The sequence below is a fragment of the Aotus nancymaae genome, unplaced genomic scaffold, assembly GCF_030222135.1.
Source record: "Aotus nancymaae isolate 86718 unplaced genomic scaffold, 86718_ANA_hifiasm-v0.15.2.pri h1tg000006l, whole genome shotgun sequence".
Classification (NCBI taxonomy): domain Eukaryota; kingdom Metazoa; phylum Chordata; class Mammalia; order Primates; family Aotidae; genus Aotus; species Aotus nancymaae.
Window position 1 is genome coordinate 23,769,068 of NW_026988417.1, and position 21,349 is coordinate 23,790,416.

The 21,349-nt window shown below is 39.5% G+C and overlaps 1 protein-coding gene across 1 annotated transcript in view; it reads right to left on the bottom strand.

Moving 5' to 3' along the window:
• The window catches only part of DHX15 (DEAH-box helicase 15), a 55,326-nt gene extending 35,492 nt beyond the window's left edge, over positions 1–19,834 (bottom strand). Inside the window, exons 1-3 of the mRNA XM_012472402.2 lie at positions 19,602–19,834; positions 11,999–12,434; positions 6,841–7,034 (exon numbers count right to left, since the gene is read on the bottom strand). Coding sequence (XP_012327825.1) covers positions 6,841–7,034; positions 11,999–12,434; positions 19,602–19,672 — 701 coding nt within the window. The 5' untranslated portion in view covers positions 19,673–19,834. The remainder of the gene's footprint in view (positions 1–6,840; positions 7,035–11,998; positions 12,435–19,601) is intronic.
• Between the last annotated feature and the right edge of the window lie 1,515 nt (positions 19,835–21,349).

Consider the following 21,349-nt stretch of genomic DNA (forward strand, 5'->3'; position numbering starts at 1 on the left):
TTATATACATATGAAGAAATATCTAATATATCCCCATTTTAAAAGACAAGGCCTTGCTATGTTGCCCAGGCTGGAATGTAGTGGCTACTCACAGGCACAATCCCACTACTGATCAGCTTTGACCTGCTCAGCTTCCAACCTGGGCCAGTTCACAGCTCATGGGGCAACCTGGTGGTCCCCTACTCTCCAAGGACTTATAGATGCCAGACTGGCACAATACATCCCAGAACTCTTGGACTACTTTACAACCTTAATGTCTATGCATATATCCACAGCCAAAAGAAGATTAAACTACTTCTTTGGGTATAAACAGGTCACTCAAATGGTAAAGTTGTCAATTCAATCTGTTAAATGCATTAAATGATCACCAATGTATATGTTCTCATCTTAACGATTTAAAACATAATTTTTTTTTATTTTCCATGTTTAACATGTAGGACATCCCAGGAACTACAAGTTTAAGGTAGTTCAGACTTTCAAAAGTACCAAATTCCTTTTGATGTCATATTTGTGAAGCTAGATTTTGGATAGTTGTTTTAAAAAGTACGAGGCAAACATCCATATAGAAGAGGCAATAAGAGGTAGTGTTCAATCTGTTATCAAGGTTTGAGAAACTGAGTGATCAAATAGCACTAAAACACTTAGTAAATAATGGTGGTTATTTAAGAATAAAAATTTTTTTTTCAACGTATGTGTACTATTTTTTAAAAGAAACATAAATACTTAGGTTATTAGGATCCAACTACTTAGAAAATGCAATCTGAAATATTTCTTCAGGCCTGGAGTACCATGAAGAAATTATTGAGACATTAAGTGTGCTGTCAATTAAGACAGTGTGGGAAATTCAACCTTACTGGAAACCAGCTCATCTTCCTAGAGTATCAGGAAATGATTGATACTATTTGCTACTGGCTAGTCCATCTGCCTATCTAAGTCTCTCAGTTCTCTCAACTCAGATTAAATACCTCCTCCTCTGTGAAATCTCTATACATTCAAATTATCTTCTTATTGGCCTGACAGCTTACCCCCTCCCCCAACCACGTCAGTGAAGAGCCAGTGATACTAGCCGAGTCCTTACATAATGTTTCTTTTATAGGTGAAGGAATAAACAAAGCCAGCCTCTAGTTCAATCTGTTATGTTCTAAGCAACCATATTACACAATATGAGCAACACTAACTTACTGTAATCACAATAGCTACATATATCAAAATACTGTTTACAATGACAACAAACTACTAGATGTAAATGTTCACAAGGAAAGGCAACATATTTTGAATAACTTAGAATCTACACTGTTTCAACGTTCAATACATCAAACACTGCAAAAAAGAAACATCAAACCCTGGACTCTTAAAGAGAGCTGAAATGTTTAAAACCACAGTCAAAACATACAGTTTGTTACCATAAATGGCTAAAATACATTTGATATGTGTTTCAGAGTTAGATACACAATCAAGAAGAAATGCCTAAGAAGTTAACAACGGGAAACAGACAACTAAATAAAAATATACTGCCTATTCCTCAAATTTTCCCAAGTTTTAAAGGCAATATTATTTTGTCCTCAACAGAATTCCCAGAAAGCTAGAATGAATGTGTGGGTTCTACTTAGTATTTTGTAAGATACTGGCACTGTATAAACAAAGAGAGCCTTCTATATCTAATCCTCACAAATACTTAAGTACAAACAAATGTCAAATGTTACAAAACATGTAGAGCTTTAGCAAATTAAGTTAGCTTTCTACGAATTAGCAAAAGCCAATAGAATTCTACTTCTAGGGTGACCACAGTAAATTTTTGGTCCTCCGGTAGGAACTGCCTATGTGTTAACCACATATATCCTTTATTCCCACCTCTTTTTAAGAATCCTACCCTTACCTAACTTTGGTACTATACATGAATTAGAACCAAGACTGCCACATAACAGATGTTCAATAAATTAGTTTATAATTGTATAATTAACAGTCCTTAAAGTAGCACATCTGTTTCACCTTTACCTCCATCCCTAAAAGAATACTTGTACTGATTCATTCCAGTGACGAGTAAAGTCAAGGTTTAAGTTTACATCCCCGACTATAATTCAATTATTGTGCTAAAAGGAACTTTATTAAATTGGTTTTGTAAGTCCCTCTCTAACTGGGCTAACTGGTTAATAATATCCAATAATTTCTCCAACTGGAAATCTACCATCACCACCAACAGCAGGAAGAATCAGCAATGCTGACTGAAGTATTCTTAAACAGAGTGCCACAAAAGACAAAGGATTATATGAAGACTACTATATCTAATGTCAGAACAACCTTATCAAGTAGTTAATACCAGCTCTACCAGCTCTATCTTCCAAAAAAGAAATAAGGACATTAGAGTTACTAGCTACTTAACACATACATAGTTAATGTCACAGCTAATAAGTGGGCAGAGCCAGGACAACTCAGACACTGACCCTAGAGGCCATGCTCTAGGATCTATTTTCTTTTGGTTCTCTTCACAAGCCATCTATTTTTAACTTTATTTTTTTATTTTGAAAGATAAGAGTCTTGCTTTGTCATGCAGGCTGAAGTGCAGTGACACAATCCTAGCTCACTTCAGCCTTGAACTCTTGGGTCCAAGTGATCCACTCATTTCATCCAAGTAGCTGGGACTATAGGTATGCAACACCACAGCCAGCTAATTTATATATATATATATATCTTTTTGTAGAGTCAGGTCTCACTATGTTACCCGTCCTGGAAATCAAGTGACCCTCCTGTCTCAGCCTCTGCAGTGCTGGGACTACAGGCATGAGCCACTGCTCCTGGCCTCAGGCTATTTTTAAATGAAGTTGTCTGGTTGGAAACCCACTCTGGAATCTGCATAAGTAGCCTTTATACAGTTAGTGCTTCAGTCAGCTGTTTCCAGAGGCACCAAAGAATCGGCTATGGCAATGCTCTCTAATTCCCTATATTAGAATCCCCATTCTGGATAACTACTATTTTCAATTCAATCCTTGACTTAAATTCCAACTTCTCGGCCAGGTGCAATGGCTTACATCTGTAATCCCAGCACTCTGGAAGGCTGAGGTGGGCAGATCACCTGAGATTAGGAGTTTGGCCAATATGGTGAAACCCCATCTCTACTAACAATACAAAAAGTAGCTGGGCATGGTGGCACACGCCTGTAATCCCAGCTATTCCGGAGGCTGAGGTACGAGAATCACTTGAACCCGGGAGATGGACGTTGCAGTGAGACGAGATGGCACCACTGTACTCCAGCCTGGGTGACAGAGCCGACTCTGACTCAAAAAAAAAAAAAAAAAAAAAAAAAAAAAAAAAAAAATCCAACTTCTTCCCACCTAAACTTAATTCTCAAATCATTCTTTCATATAAACCTTCATATTCTGCTTCAGAGGTTAATCATAATTTCAAACTTTTTATTTACATTTTTATTTGCTTTAACAAGGACAGGGACTAGATTCACTTTTCATATTATACCTAGCACTGCCCAACTAAGATAGAAGGTACTTAATTAGCTGACTGAATGACTAATCATTACATGTATAAATTATTAGATTCTTTCAACATAAAAATCTCTGTAATTTTACAGCTTGGGAAAAAATAAAAAGGAAGTGTATCACCTAAAATAACAGTAAAATTACCTGCCAAATTAACAACTTCAATTATTACGTTTTTCCATACATACAAAATTATCAAATTGTTTTCCTTCCTAAAAAATTATCAGCACCTTCAAAAACCTGAAGGTGATTTCCTGAACTAAAATGTTACAACTAGACTTCTTAAAATCCACTGCAAAAGGGCTATACCAGAAACCAACAACCTCTCCTTCCTTACATCAAAATGAATCAAGGTGTTTTACACTAGTCACAAATATGGCAATAACTAGTCACAAATATCATCCTCTGACTGCTCTGCTCTTTAGGTATCTCATTGCATTTTTTTTACACTAACTAGTCACAAATATCGTTCTCTGACTGGTCTGCTTTTTGGGTATCTCATTCCGTTTTTTTCTTCATAATTTCCATTCCAAGACAACAGGAAAGTAAATATGCTGTAAAAGGAATGCTTCAGAAGAAAAGGATGGGGACAAGCGAACACATAAAAAAGGAAATATAAAAACCATGTAGCAATGGCAGCTTTGTAAACCTACTTGTCCACTGGGACTGGGTAGCCATTTAAGGCTAGATTAACAGAATGTGCACTAACTTATACTAGATCCAATCTTCTGAAAACAGCACAGTATCAGATCTAGAGCCTAAAATTTATGAATAGGTATCCCAAACACTGAAGAAACTATCTTATAGACCCTTATCTATATGAGGACAATTTAAAGATATGTTATTTAGCTAAATGCTCCCAAACTATGATTAAATCTGTGCTCCTCAAGCAGAAACTGCCTAAGTTAGCCTCTTTACCATCTTATAGAGAAAATTAAAGCTCACCCTGGCTACACAATGGATATATAAGCATTTCATATCTATATATGAAAAGAGCTATATTTAATGAAGCATTCTCATTAGTTAAGTCTTCTTCCTATTAAATGGGAAAGAGTTGAAATTTTTAAATTTTAAACTAACTTATGGTAATAAACTCCTATACTTATATTACTTAAAGGCAACACCAGGTTATCTTCTAAAAGAAACCCCAATAAGCTTACCCTGTCTTAAGTAAGCTCTTAAAAGTAGCTCTAACCTCTAGAAATTGCCCAACAAGAAAACATCACAATGCCAAAAGTACTTTGAACTATAAAATCTGTTACTTGTCAAATCTTTAAGAAGTACACATATTTTGAAAGCCTGTCCTCCATCCACTTCCTACTACACATACACACAGCACCAGTATTGCATTAACATTCTTACATCCCAATTTCCAAATTCTGTTCTCGACTCAACTGTGGCTTACCAAGAAAAATTCAATGCAATGTGAATCAAGTCAGAATGATATTCCTCCTAAAGATGAGTAAAATCTCCCTGTTATTATCCTCAAGTCCTTGACATTACCTGCATTTTAAAGTAGTATAAAATAATGAGCTATGATTTTGATAATGTAATTATTGTCAATTATACTGTAATTACCAGTGATCAGTAACATGGTATCAACAAACAACTAGAAGAATTTATTCAGTGAAGATTAAGGTTTAAGCCAAAAATATGCCTCATAAAGTCATAAGGATAAGCTTATTTAAGTATTTTAAAGTTGAACTGCTATTAAATATCACACTGAATAAAAAGTCCCAATAAAATGAGATACAAAAAAAACTAGAAAAAACTAACACAAATGTTGAAGAGTGACTGGCTATTTTGATCAAATAAATTTTTTTAAGTTATGATAGCTCTATTTTAAGAAACTATCTCAGAGATACACACTGAAATATATATAATTATTTGGTATCTAGGACTGCTTCAAAATAACATGGCACAGAGAAAAGCTTAGGATATGAGTAAGATTGAAACAGTTAAAGGTGGGGTGATAAATACATGCAGTTCATTATTCTATTCAATTTCTGCATACATTTGAAAATTCCTACAAAACAGTTCTTTTAAAGAAATATTAGACTCGGGCCGGGCGCGGTGGCTCAATGCCTGTAATCCCGGCACTTTGAGAAGCCGAGGTGAGTGGATGACAAGGTCAGGAGTTTGAGACCAGACTGGCCGATATGGTGAAACCTCATCTCTACTAAAAATACAAAAATTAGCCAGGTGTGGTGGTGGGCACCTGTAGTCCCAGCTACTCAGAAGGCTGAGGCAGGAGAATCACTTGAACCCAGGAGGCAGAGGTTGCAGCGAGCTGAGATCATGCCACTGCACTCCAGCCTGAATGACAGAGGGAAACTCCATCTCAAAAAAAAAAAAAAAAGACTCTTGTCTTATTTATCCCATTAACACTATATATCTCTCCGACAACAAAGAGTCATATCACTGCCTGCACAATGTTCCAAAGTGGTTTTCAAAAACCTCAGGGAGATCACATAGAGATGATTTTTTTTTTTTTTTTAAAGAAATGTGGTCTTGCTATTGCTTAGGTTGAAGTGCAGTACCTATTCACAGGCATGATCAGAGTACACCACAGCCTCAAACTTTTGGCCTTGAGCAATCCTCCTGCTTCAGCCTACTAAGTGGCTGGAATATACAGACATATGCCACTGTGCCCCACTCAAATAAATCACATTTAAAAAGGACCTAAATGTCATATAAATACAGGATAAGCAGAAGCAACCACAGGGAAGACCTGAGAAAGAATCATCATCAGGTAATAAGCATGTATCACTACTTATGCAGAATCCAAGTTTAAGACAATAAAAAGTTGGTAGAGTTAAAAGATTAGAAAACTCTATATGGCAGTAGATCATGTGCACCACTACTAAAGAGGAACAAGGACCTACAAGCGGCTCTAAGAGTGTATTACAGAACAAAAGATTCCTCTTTTTAGCTCATAACAGATGCATAATTAATATTAAAAGTCCCTTCTCCCCTAAATAAATCATATCCCATCTATGCATTCTTCTTTCTACAAATAGGTATCTTTTACTAAGTAAGATATATTACTTTCCTTTTCCATCACAATTAAGTGATATACTATTATGTCTACTAAAACCACAGATTTTACAACATCAGTAACATTTCACCTAAAATGCAGAACCAAGTAACTAAAATCTGACCTTTGAATTTCAATTCCTACTGAATAGCTATAATTAGAATAAAGTCATGTGGTAAGTCTAAGAAGGTCTACTTTGGACAATTCTATTCTAAATTTCAATGACTTGGGTCAGCACTAATAAAGTCCTCTCTATCTAATGGCAGAAAATGGCAAGCAGAGAAAGAAAAGCATCTTTAAAGCTGTAGTACTTACTTAAGAATGGTTTTCGCACTACTGCAGTCTTCAAATCGAATGGAGTAACCAACTTCCTGGCCCAACATCACATCCATTTCATCAGCAACTCTCTGAGCCACACTCATTGCAGCCACTCTCCTGGGTTGGGTACAGGCAACTCCTCTCTTGGGTCCTGGTAATGATCGCATGTACTCCACACACCACTGTGGAATCTATCAAATAATTTCACATTTAAATTAATTCTACTCTGCCCGCATATCAAGTATACATAACATAAAGCACTTTATCTCATTCCAATGACTTAAAACCAAATTCAATTAGGCAAATGACAAAAAGATTTGTGACTCAAAACTTGTAAAAACACAAGCTCTCTAAGCCAAGGAACAGTCATGTATAATACTGAAATGACACATACCTGAATTGGGTACATACACTCAGGAATACACTCAACAGTGTGAACTGTCCCATTATGAAGTATTTCTCTGCAATTTTTTAAAATCCACTTACAACAAATTCTACTTTATAACAAATGTTTCTAAGAAAGTGTAACTTTTAAATTCTTAAACAATTTGAGTTGCAAAATCAAGTAGAAATCACATCCCCTCGTAGCTCTGACTCTGAAGCTGTGCTTTTATTTAATTCAATTCAAATTTATTTTATAAGCCAGCAGAATCTAACTCTTAGCACCCAACTCTGGTAATCCTATCCTTTTCCCCTCAGTAGCAATATGCACAATGGCAGAACCTCAGGTACCATCTAAAAACTCAATTTTAACAACTGCCAGCATAGAGCAGCACCACTTCATTAAGGGTGGCCAAACAGATGGGGGGGGGACCCCCAAGCACAAGTTGGTTGCCATGATGACAGTACACTTTTCCCACAGTTCCAATATCAACATAAGCTAATGGATTCCCCAGTTTTACGGTTCTCTGGTTACTTAACTGGAAAAGAATCATGGAAAGAATATAAGTTCTCACCACATTAAATGAAAATCCACTGCTAGAAGAGCGTAACTGATTTACATCAAAACTTCCAAAAGCCTATCAGACGCCAATGCTACTGGAAACATGCAGTTTTCTGCACAGTATTAGAACAGCAAAACTGATGAAGAATATTGGTGGCTGCACTATTATTACTTCTTTTGTTTTTGAGATGGAGTCTCGCTCTGTTGCCAGGCTGGAGTGGAGTGATGTTATCTTGGCTCACTGCAACCTCTGCATCCCAGGTTCAAGTGATTCTCCTGCTTCAGCTTCCTAAGCAGCTGGGACTACAGGCATGTGCACCAAGCCCAGCTAATTTTTTTTGTATTTTTAGTAGATATGAGGTTTCACTATGTTGGCCAGGATGGTCTTAATCTCTTGACCCCATGATCGACCCGCCTCAGTCTCCCAAAGTGCTGGGATTACAGGTCTGAGCTACTGCGTCCTCCTTATTATTACATTTCAGTTAGGCTGGTTCTGCAATTTGGGGTAACGGGTCATTGACAACTATCTGAAAGGGAGGGTGACTATGCTGATTCTCTAAAACGTCATGTATCTCTCTAAAACACTTTAAATGAACAAAAATAACTGAAGTAGTAGTATCTACCGGGTTCTGTAAATCCACAGACCCAGGTTTAAGTGGTTTTCCAGTAAGGCTATATAAAGCCTTACTTACTTATATATCTTCAATTTGGCAATCCTTTTACAAAGGCAAAATGTACCTTCAAAGATCTAGCAAAATGAAATTCAAAAACCACTCACTGGTGAACTAAAAGTATTTAAAACTAATTCAAAATTCTCAAGGCAAGAATGTTCAGATCTTTTTTGTTTTTGTTGTTGTTGCTTTTTGAGATGAAGTCTTACTCTGTTTGCCCAGGATGGAGTGCAGCGGCATGATCTCGGCTCGCTGCAACCTCCATCTCCCGGGTTGAAGCGATTATCCTGCCTCAGTCTCTCAAGTAGCTGGGATTACAGGCGCATGCCACTATGTCCGGCTAATTTTTTGTATGTTGAGTAGAGATGGGGTTTCATCATGTTGGCCAGGCTGGTCTCGAATCCCTGATTTCAGGTAATCCACCTGCCTCGGCCTCCCAAAGTGCCAGGAATACAGGCATGGGCCACCGCACCTGGCCAGGGTTAAGTTCTTCTAAAGCCATTCCTCCTTTTCAGCTTCTTTGCTTCCTTCACTTGAAGTCATCTTAAAATCTGATCCTCCGTGTTCTAGTTGTCTTGTTTTATACAACATCCTAAGTCTTATATGTTCTAACTTCCAGTACTACCTATAATACATCAATGTCAATCCTAACTCTCGCTTTCATCTTAGACTTAATGGTCATTTCCACCTAATTGGTATATCAAATTCACACATTCAAAAGCAAAACCATTTCTCAACTTCCTCCAAAATACTTGTAATTCCTAATATCCTGACTCCAATCCATTCTTTATTCTCCATTCCCCTGGCCCTTCAGAGAATCAAAACTTATGACCTTTTACATGGTCTATCATCAATATGCTCACTCAACAGGACATTTTTATTAAAAAAACCTCCTCATCATTCCTCTCCAGTTCAAGAGCTCTGATGGCTTCCAATCTATACAAGATATATTAAGGCTGCTCAACTTACAGTTCCAGTCTCACCTGCCCCACCTCCACCTTTCCACACACTGTACTCTAGCTAGAGCATACCAGCATTTTATTAGCTAAACACTGCCCTAGCTTCAATTTCTTACACATGTGCAGAGTTATGTGTCTACTTGGCAGCAATGTGAAATGTCTTTATTGTAGGTATGTCAAAAGTTAAAAGTCATGGCTGGGTGCAGTGGCTCAGGCCTGTAATCTCAGCGCTTTGGCAGGCCGAGGCAGGTGATCACTTGAGGTCAGGATTTAGAGACCAGCCTGGCCAACATGGTGAAAACCTGTCTCTATTAAAAATACAAAAAAAAAAAAAAAAAAAAAATAGCCAGGCATGGTGGCGAGCTTGTAGTCCCAGTTGCTCAGGAGGCTGAGGCAGGAGAATCACTTGAACCCAGGAGCAGGTTGTTGCAGTGAGCCAAGATTATGCCACTGCACTCCAGCCTAGGTGACAGAGCAAGACTTCATCTCAAAAAAAAAAAAAAAAAAAAAAGTTATTACTTTAGATTTTGTTTAGAGAATTTCTTTTTCTGACAAGAACAAATCACCAAAAAAAAACCCTGACTTTAATGGTTTAAGTCGAAGTTTAATATAAGCATGCCAGAAAGCATTTAGATGAAACTCACTTTTTAAACTGTTTGGTTTCCCTTCAAATCCCCCAGATGTGCTGCAATCCTAAGTACTCAAGTATCTTAATTACCGCCCCCCAAAAGTTAAATATTAATCCAAATAATCACAAACCTCATCTTGAGTTGATCTGACCCTCTTCTACCCTAACCATTAATACTCATCTCTGAAATAGGGCTAACCATATCAGATCACAGAATAGCAGTATGAAATACAACTTTAGATATGAAGACAAGGGGACAAAGTTTTAAACAATGATCCCACCAAAATCCATTAATTCATGTAACCCAGGGCAAAACCTAAGTTTCTCATAAATCTAAACCTCATTTTGCTCATCTTTAAAGTAGTGACATAACCCTTCACTGCAGGGTTATAGAAAACTTTAAGTAAGCTAATACATGTAAAATATACAGTGTCTGGCTTTACCCAAGTGTCAATTAAATAGTAAGTTCAGACTTACCAGTCTTTCATGTATTTTGTAAATTTTTTAAATTTCTGTAAGGTGATTTTTGAATACCCTAACATCAATACTAAGTTTTCCTTCATTAAAAAAGAAAAATTGGGAAGGCTAAGGCAGGAAAACTGCTTGAGCTTAGGAGTTCAAAACCTCAACTCTACAAAAATGTTATTTAAAAATTTGCCAAGTGCTGGTGGCATGTGCCTGTGATCCCATCTACTTGGGAGGCTGAGGCAGGAGGATTGCTTCAGCCCAGGAGGTTGAGGCTGTATTCACAGCACTGCACTCCCAGCATACGTGAAAAAGAGAGACTCTGTCTCAACAATGACAACAAAAATTAAAAAAAAACAAAAAAGAAGAAGAAAAAGAAAAATAGTACTAAGGTTCAGTGTGTAATAAAAGCTTCCTATTTTGGTTGCTATAGTAGCCTTCAAAATGTTTCTATGCACAGGTAACTTTAGAAAAAGACAAACTGTGTATGCAATATGTTCAATCTCTGCATGGTAAGACAGTTAATTATTAAATTCACTTCAACGCTTTCCTGAATTTTTCAAATTTTCTACAATGACCAGGGACCACTACTTTTGAAACCAAAAGAAATTTTTAATTGATGGTTCAGGCTTAGGTGTATAAAGACAATTACTTCTCACCCACAGCAAGAAAATGTAAATTTAAAATTACACTAGAATGCTACTTTTCACCTATTGGATTTATAAAAATTCAAGTTCAATAATACGTTTTAATAGTTTCCCACGTGTTCTCATATATGCTTACAGAAAGGTAAATTGATACATTTCCTCTGGAAGGGTAGCCAACCTTTTGTATCACAATTACAAACGATCTTCTAACCTAACAATCTCTGCTTCCTACAGAAATACTCGCCCATGCAAAATAACCATGGGAAACAGCCTAAATGTCTATCAACAGGGGTCTAAGTTAATAATGGACAACCCATGTTTTTAAAAATCCTAGATTACTACAAATAAGACACTAGTAACAGTGTTTAGTCCTATGGGGGGGGGCATGACTAGATGGACAAAAGTCACGGGTATAGACTTCACTTTCTTTTAGAACTTCATTTTTTGGAAAAACAGATATTCACATGGTTCAAAATACTGCATTAAATATAAACAACAAAAATCCACCCCAGTGGCTGATTTTTCCACTCAAGCACGAGAAAACTGTGTGCCCCTAAATCTATACTGTCCTAGAGTCAAAATAGGTGGAAGAGCATCACTCTGCCATACTTAAGGTAACAAAATTGGAAAAGCCAACACTATTTTCCCCTAGACTCAGGGAAGAGAGGTACTCCCTATAGGATTTCTACTCTGAAATTCAGAGTGCCAATTAAACATCACAGCAGTTATTCTTCAGTATGTTCTATAGGACAGACAAGGGAAATGATGACCAAAATCAAATATGCAACATTTGGTAAACTTAAACATAAAGGAAATATGTACCATGGTATACAGTAACTCACCTGTGTTGTTTTACCAGACCCAGTCTCACCAACTAGTACAAAGGACTGATGTCTAACCAGAATATCTGTAAACCTATCCTTGTATTCCCAAACAGGGAGCTGAAGCCGTTTCTTTAGAATATCATAGTATCGAGGAGTATGGGGTAAGTTGGTGAACGGATTAATGCACTGTGGAAGTGATGTGTGACCTGCATGTCCGGCGTGCGTTGAATGAGCAGAATGCGTCGAATGTGTTGAATGTGCTGAGTGGGTTGAGTGAGCTGAATGGGAAGCTTTTAAAGGTGGTAATCCAGCACTGATAAGCATAGCGTTAGTAGAAGCTCGCAACTCCTTCTCCTTTTCTTTCTCCCTCTCCCGCTCTCTATCTCCTCTATCACGTTCTCGGTCTCGATCTTTAGACCGATCTTCACGATCCCGGTCTCGATCTCGATCCTTCCTAAAAATAAAAATTTAGAATTCAGATTTTGAATTTTATGCAGAATGTTCATGGTAACGTTATAATCACAAAGAGTGTAAATGTCCAACATTCAAATTAACAAAAAAATCCAATGGATTATGTTAACTATCAGAAATAAAAATATCCTACAATCAAGGATTTCTAATTTTCCACCACATTTTTCCCTTCCTTGATGCCTCACCTTCCTTAACTTTTAACATAAGGTGAGGTAACACAAGACCTCTCCTACTTAGACAACAGCAATCAGATACTGAGGGTAGGACGAAGAATAGATAGGTCCAAATCCAGCAATAGAAGATGGCATCACAATCTTTCTCAAATTCTCTTTCAATTATGAAGAGGTTATTTTTTGCACTAAAAGTATATTCAAAATGTAGCACAAACACTGTTACTGGACATAAAGACAACTCCACCTCACATTATTACAGCAGATGGTGGGTTTTGCTCAATACTTTTATAATCCACTTCTAAATTACTTTAATATTCCTTTCTTTGCCATAGGACAGTGTTTTGTTGTAATGCAAAGTGAAAAGAGCATAGTACAATGTCATACATATCAATATCTCAACTAATACAAATATGAATTGCAGGACTGTAGCAGAATTTGTTTTCTTAGTTATATTTTCCAGCATTTTCCCAATTTTGCTCAGTAAATGTATATTGTTTTAAAAGAAAAACTGAAATTAAAACACATTTACTCCTTCTTCATCGTTTACCCTTGCATTTTAACCTTAACAGCAACAGTAAAACATTGAAAGCACTCTGCAACTCTCCGTACCTTGGTCAACCATAAAATGAAACATAGCCAAATTAAAAGTAAGCTTCACTGAATACTATTAAGTTGTTTAATATGTTAAAATTATGCAGGTAGCCACTCATTTAAACTTGGGTCAATTTTAAGTAATCAATTCTGGTATCTACTTCCAGTTACTAGAGATCGTCCTTAATAACAGTAATTTTAAAAATATCTATGCTAAGAACTTCACAAGCTGAATGGCTGCAGGCTGCTCATATGCGCTGTGGCTGAAAGCAGCCTCTAGGGGACTGGTGGTGGGAATAAAATAAAATAATCTATGCTATCCCAGCACTTTGGGAGGCCGAGGCAGGCAGATCATGAGGTCAACAGATCAAGACCATCTCGGCCAACATGGTGAAACCCCATCTCTACTAAAAATACAAAAACATTAGCCAGGCAATGGTAGCTTGTGCCTGTAGTCCCAGATACTTGGGAGGCCGAGGCAGGAGAATCACTTGAACCCAGGAGACGGAGGTTGCAGTGAGCTGAGATCGCACCACTGCACTCCAGCCTGACTTCGTCTCAAAAAAATAAATACCTATGCTTGTTCATTTTACTAATCCAGTTTACTTCAGACCCAGTCCTTCAGCAGAGAAACGTCTCAAGATGTTTAAACCCAGACTTGAAATAGTGAGGCAACACAGAGCTATTAACACAGGCCCCTAACCATGTCATTGTTCCTTACCCACCACACACAAAAGTACAAATTCCCTGTGCTCCAAGTATATTTGTGTGCCATGTACAAATTTACTCAAAGAAGGGAAAAGCCATACATAAACATGAAAAGTGATTTTCCCCTCTTCCATCCCAATGTTCAGCGTCTACAAAAATCAAAGGGCATACAAGTCAGAACTGAATGAAGTCTCTCATCCCACCTGACATAAACAGAAAACCAAAGGGAAAGAAAAGTCAAAGGATAACTTAATAAACATAAAATGAAGTCTCTCAATTCAAAACTTGAGAGTCTGGGCCTATCTTTTGAAATACGCCATCAACCATCTCTGCTTCTCCTGCTTCCGGTCTAAGGTGTGTATTAATTAAATAAGTGTTTACATTGCCCAAAATGCAAACAAAAAATAGTTTATAATAAGAGTACACAGAAATGTACCCAGCAAAGTGAGAAGCATGATACTCACAAATGGTTCAAATAATGGCCATCTTAAAGATCGTGGAACATACAGCTAGAAAAGAACCCTTAAAAGAAAATCTGGTCTAAACAAAAACGATTCATGTTTCTAGTATTCACTCAATCATGGGGAAGGGGGAGATGACACAAAATAATTGAAACAACTTTTTTTTTTTGAGACAGGATCTTGTTCTGTCACCCAGGTTGGAGTGCAGTGGCTCACTGGATCATGGCTCACTGCAATCTCAAACTCCGGGGTTGGCGTTGAAGTGGTCCTCTAACCTCAGCCTTCCAAGTAGCTGGGACTAAATACAGGCACGCACCACCATGCCTGGATAATTTTTTATTTTTGCAGAGATGGGGGTCTCACCATGTTGCCCAGGATGGTCTTGAACTCCTGGGATCAAGCAATCTCTTTACAGAGGTGAGCTACCACGCCCAGCCTAGTTTAATGATTTCTATACTTCTAGCACAGTACCAGGCAATTAAGACATGGACCTAACCTTCCAAGAGTTACAAAATTTTGGGGAAGAGGGGTGATAGACAAAGTAAATCATGTATTACATATTGCCTTACTTTGTTAAAGTAATACCTATACTAACAAAGATTTTTTCAGGGGCCCACTTCATCAAAAGCTTCATTGCTAAATAAAACATAGGATGTATAGAATACATTCTAAAGATAAAAAGATTAGTTGCTGATCAAGAAATAGGGAATGCTGTGGTGTTAAGAATAAGAGAAATGCTGGAATCACAGTTGCAAGTCACAGGCAAGGCACAACCTCCATTCACTGATCTGCAAAATGAAAAGCATTGTCAAATACCTTCAGTCTCAGATTAAAATAAAACAACAGGGAGGATGCAGGAGGCAAATTCAGCCACCTAGCAATGTTGCTTATGGCTCAAACTATCTACCTTCAATGAGAGAGGGAGGATACGAATGAAAGGTCTGTAATGGGGAGAAATAAATTTCTTCACTTCATAAATATTTGACTATTGTGCATACAAATGTTTTCTTTTTTCAACAGATACTTTTTATTATAAAGGAGTTTTTTTCTTAAAAGTTTATTAGTTGAGGTATAAGGGTTTTTAAAAACTGTTAACAAGTCAGCGCTTTACAGACACAGCCATAACACTAGCAGGGACAGAGATGATATGACACAGTTGCTGAACATACTGTTCTACACTGTGTCTCGGTTCAATCCTGGCTTAAGACTTAAGCCAACTATATGACCACAGTTATTTCTTTCCTCACCCGTAAGATGTGGCTGTCAGTAAGTTTTGTGGAGTATCAAAAGGATAAATGAGTTAATATATGTGATGTGCTTAAAGTGTTGTCTGGCACATTGCAAATGCCCAATATCAGTTTTACTAAAGATCTTTTTAAAGTTCTAATACCATGTTAAAATTCTACATGGAGAGCAAGACCTGGTGGCTCACATATGTAATCCCAGTGCTTTGGGAGGCCAAAGGAGGAGAGTTACTGGAGGCCAGAAGTTTGAGACCAGCCCATGCAATACAGTGAGACTCTATCTTTACAAAAAAACTTAAAAATTAGTCAGGTATAGTGGCACATCTGTAGTCTCAGCTACCTGGGAGGCTGAAGCAGGAGGATCACTTGAGCCCTGGAGTTTGAAACTGCAGTGAGCCACGATCATACCAGTGCGCTCCAGCCTGGGCAACAGAGGAAGACCCTGCTTATAAAAAATAAAATAAAATAAAAACAAAAAATAACAATCACTGAAGTACTGCTAATGAAGATGTAACTGGTCATCAAAATCAGAGTATATTAAATAAGCATTTTTTTTTTTAAAAGATGGGAGTCTCACTGCTACCCAGGCTGGAGTGTAGTGGCGCTATCTCGAGTCACTGCAATCTCCACCTCCTGAGTTCAAGCAATTCCCCTGCCTCAGCCTCCCGAGTAGCTGGGACTACAGGTGTGTGTCACCATGTCCAGTCAATTTTTTTTATTTTTAGTAGAGACAAAAATAGGTTTCACCATGTTGTCCAGGCTGGTCTTGACTCCTGACCTCACGTGATCCACTTGCCTCAGTCTCCCAAAGTGCTGGGATTACTGGCGTGAGCCACCACACCCGGCAATAAGCATTGCTTTTTATCTGTCAATCTTATTTCCAGGAATTTCTCATAAGGATGTGTGCAAATATGTATGTGTAAGAATGTTCATCATACTGCCCATTTATAAAATAGCAACAACTAGAGAACTACCTAAACATCAATGAATAGGCTATTGGTTAAATAACTGACGAGATACTTTTACAACTGGAGTACTACGGCAGCAAATTTAAAAGCATAATGTATACCTACAGTTAATGACATTTCTGAGTGGAAAACAAAATCAAAGTACAAAATGATACGCATTGATTCCACTGATATTAAATATTATAGTTCATATTTGTGAGTCAATATGCAGAGATCTTAAGAAATGTTCACCAAAATTATATTATCCAAAGATGGAGATGAAGATTTTAAGGAAAGCCTTTTTTTTCAAACCTTTGTTTATAAACATTTCGTATGTTCCGTGGCAAGTTACTTTAACCTCAACCACCATATAGGATGGTAATGAAAATGTGCGTGCTCCACAACTGTTATCACAGTATTAATGTATTAGTTTTACTTTGCCATAATTAACAGGAAAAACTCTTATCAGGTGGTAATATCGTGAAAAACGTCCCTAACGTAAAAAACTTGTTTCCATACTTCAACAGTAAGTTTTCTTTTGGTAATAATTTTATAGTGAAGATTCTGTGGGTTGACGAAAAAAAAAAAAAAAAAAGGAAGAAATGAGGCCAGAATATGCAACAGAAACCTATAATAACTTCACCCGATTTCAAAGTTGTTTGGGAGTATTAATACAAGTGAAATCTCCCACTGAGTTACCTTCCCTTCTCGGTATTGGAAAAATGGGACAATCCTGTCTGGCAGTGGAGTTTGTAAGACCGACAAGCTTATGCTCTCAGATAAAACCACCTGTTATCAGGGTTAAAAAAAAAATCTGCAGGATTTCATTGCAGTCAACAAGTGACTTAAAATTATGGAGTATGGAAAAAAAAATCCTGATGCTGATAAACATTTTAAGTCCACGGTTAAATAAAACCAGTTCTATGAGAAATGGCATTCAAATGACATAATTAGTATAAAAACTTTCTTCTAGAATTTCTCATAACTTGGGCATTATTCCAAAGATGAACTCTCCTTTATCCACAGGCAAATTCCAAATAATATGCAAGGGATTCATAAAGTTACCATCAGACCTCCAAAGTCCACGTTTTTATCTGTTCTTGCAAGAGAAAGGAAACAATCACATATACATATCGTGGGACCACTAATCCCAAGGAAAGCATTTTAAATGGTGCACATATGCAGAAATACAAATGAATCCATTCATTCCGTCCCAGAATATTTTGTTCCAATCTGACCTCCTGTGAGAGACATCAGTTCCAGATGACAGCAGTTTATTTTTGCTTCAGAGAAATCAAGAACTAAGTGTTCCCTACTTTACCAACCTATTATAAATGTCATTAAAATAGGCTGTAATGACTCTTAACTACAGTACTGAACTGTGTGCTGCCGAATGAAAATGATAAAGGCAGGGTTCTAGATCCTGCTGTAAACTTGCACAAGCCACCATAACTCTGTTCTCCATTTCTCATTCCTTGAGTAGAGATGATTATAATATTTCTTAAGTTGCTTAAGAATCTGTGACATACAGCTCAGAGGCACTAACGTTTTTCGGGGGTAATGGTGGGGGAGGGGGGATACCTAAGGAGCGTTTCTCTTACAATGTCATTGTCTTTTTACAATGTCTAATATCGTAAACTACAGAACTCACAAAAGTAAAATGTGACATGCTTCTGCTTTCTATTGAATAATTCAACATATGGGAAGGCCTCAAAAAGTACATCCTTTCCTGGCTTATACTCTACAGTGACACTAAACAGATCTCTGGAAATCAAGTTCAATGAAGAATTTCAGGTGAAAAATACACACAAGCTATACAAATGACTTGGCACAGTGATTCTGTATCAAAAGCACACAACAAAATAATAAAATTATGCAAACTATTTGGGTATTCGGCCTTTTGTGGGTTTTGCCTCAATTATCCAAACAGATCTTTGTACTTCGGCAATGAAAACACACACAGAACAAAAAATGACTTTCATGAAATTGCTTAACTGCTAAATTCCTCTTTATCTTTAAGGAAAGGAATCTGAAACACCATGAGCTTGTGTATTTCAACTCTCAGCTTCCACATGGGCGGTGTTTCGCCAAAAATACTAAAAACACGTTTTGAACATGAGCCCTTATTTCAAAAGCTACTTTCGAAGACAAGTGGGACAGGCATAGAAAATAAACGATGAAAAAAAGAGAATGCCTTCAAATCCTTCCCCATGGGATATTCAGTAACCACTGTTTTAACTAAAGCAGGAAATAAAGGAGATGGCGGGAGCGTTGGCAGAGGGCGGAAGTTTGCCTAGTATCTACTTTGAAGTGTTTGAATGGACCGAGGCACGCTCTCTCCCGCCAAACTATAAACTCAGCCGCCCCAAAACACCAGCCTTCCAGCTCATCAGGTATATTACTCCACGTTTTCCTTTCTCCCGGCAGGCCCTCTACTCCCACTTCACCGAGAACTCCCCATTTGCTGGCTTTTCTCAACTCCCGCCACCCCCATCCCAGCCTACATTAGGATCCACGCGCTGCTCTCACTTTCCGCCCTCCGCCTTCCCCGTCTGGAGCGCCCGGCCGCGCCCCCACCCAGACCCTCCCCGCGGCCACTCGTCCTGGGAAGTACCTGGTGCCCTTGGAAGCAAATACTCCCGCCGCACCCTCCCCCACTCTCTTCCCCAGCACCAGGCCTTCCTCGGGAACCGAGGCCACGAGGTCCGCGGTTCACTCCCGCCCGACGCCCTCGAAAGTGACTCCCGCTCGATTCGGCTTGGGGGAGGAGGCGCCCTCGTGGCCACCGCAGGCCTCTCCACCCTCCGGACTGGGCCGGGCAGTGGCCCCGCCGCACGCAACCCCCCGCGCCCTTGCCGGGCCGAATGGGCGCCGCGATTCTCCGACCCAGCGCTGATGAACCCAGCCCAGAGGGAAACAAAGGCTCGGGCTCCAGGACCCGCTCGGTCAGGCCAGCCCCGGCCCGCTCCCTGCCGGGACCCCAACAAAGCCCCCGCTCCCTGCCTCGCGCCCCCGGCCTGGCTTACCCATCGGTCCCCGCACGCTTCTTGCCAGAGGGGTAATCCTCCCCTAGGTCCAACCGGTGCCGCTTAGACATCCTCGCACTCTTCGAATGGGCGGCTATTAAGGAAGAAAGCTGGCTGCTGTATGGGCACAGTCGAGGACAGCCACTTAACTCTGGAGGACCCCCACCCCTCCCGCTACAACAGCCCACACGGTGCGGCCGGAACCAGGAGCTAAAATGGCGGCGGCGACGAGGGCTGGGCCTGCGCGCGCGCGCTTCCGCAGCGTGCGTGCGTGCGTGTGAGTATGCGTGCGAGCGTGGTGCGCGCGCACGGCCGCCCAAAGGCGGGAACTCCTGTCCCGCCCGCCGCCTCATTGGTCCGACACCTCTCGGGTCTCCTCCCTTTTCCCCGGAGCGTTCCCCTGCTAGGAGCGGCTGTTAGGCTGAGCCTGAAGGCCTTCACTTTCCATTTCAGTGTATCTTTGCCCCTCTGAGTCAAGAAATTGAGAAAGTCTAGTCCTAGTTAGGAAGTCCTATTCATCTGTATTAACCTGGCTTTAAGGGAATCTCAGACCCAGAGAGGTTGAGAAACGAATGAAGATCGTACAGCTAGTAAGTGGCAGAGCAGGGATTGGAACCCAGCTATTTAGTAACTCTAGATCTAGAACTTGCAGCCATTGCGTTACTCTCAATTGCAGTGAGGGGCCGGGCGCGGTGGCTCACGCCTGTAATCCCAGCACTTTGGGAGGCCTAAGCGGACGGATCACAAGGTCAGGATTTCGAGACCAGCCTGACCAACATAGTGAAACCTGATCTCTACTAAAAATACCAAAATTAGCTGGGCGTGGTGGTGGGCGCTTGTTATCCCCAGCTACGAGGGAGGCTGAGGCAGGAGAATCGCTTGAACCCCAGAGGTGGAGGTTGCAGTGAGACGAGATCATGCCAGTGCACTCCAGCTTGGGCGACAGAACAAGAAGACGGCTCGGGAAAAAAAAATTGGCCAGGCTGATCTCGAACTCTGGACCTCAAGTGATCCACCACTTTGGCCTCCCAAAGTGCTGGGATTACAGGCATGAGCCACTGCTCCCGTCCAGCAACTGATAAGTAGGGTTTTTATGTTTTGTACCAAATCCACATTGGAAAGTCCACACAATGAGTATCTTTTTCACTTGTAAAATATTCAGTACAACTTTTTTTTTTTTTTTGAGACGGAGTCTCGCTCTGTTGCCAGGCTGGAATGCAGAAGCTTTCGGCTCACTGCAACTTCTGACTGCCTGGTTCAAGCAATTCTCCTGCCTCAGTCTCCCGAGTAGCTGAGATTGCAGGCGAGCGCCACCATGCCCAGCTAATTCTTGTACTTTTAGTAAAGACAGGGTTTCACCATGTTTGCCAGAATGGTCTTGATCTCTTGACCTCGTGATCTGCCTGCCTCGGCCTCCCAAAGTGCTGGGATTACAGGCGTGAGCCACCGCGCCCGGCCTCAGTACAACTTTCTGTCCTAAATGTATAGTAGTCCCCACTTTGTCCCTGGTTTTGCTTTCACAGTACAGTAAGATAGTCTGAGAGAGAGACCAACTTCACATAGCTTTTATTACAGTATAGATGCTCCTTGACTTATGATGGGGTGATGTCCCATTGTAAACTGAAAACCTTGTAAGGTGAACATGTAGTTAATATCCCGATAAACCCATCGTAAAGTCAAGATATCTTGTCAAATTGTAAGTCAGGATGTTGTTATAAATGTGTTATTTTATTATTAGTTGTTAATAT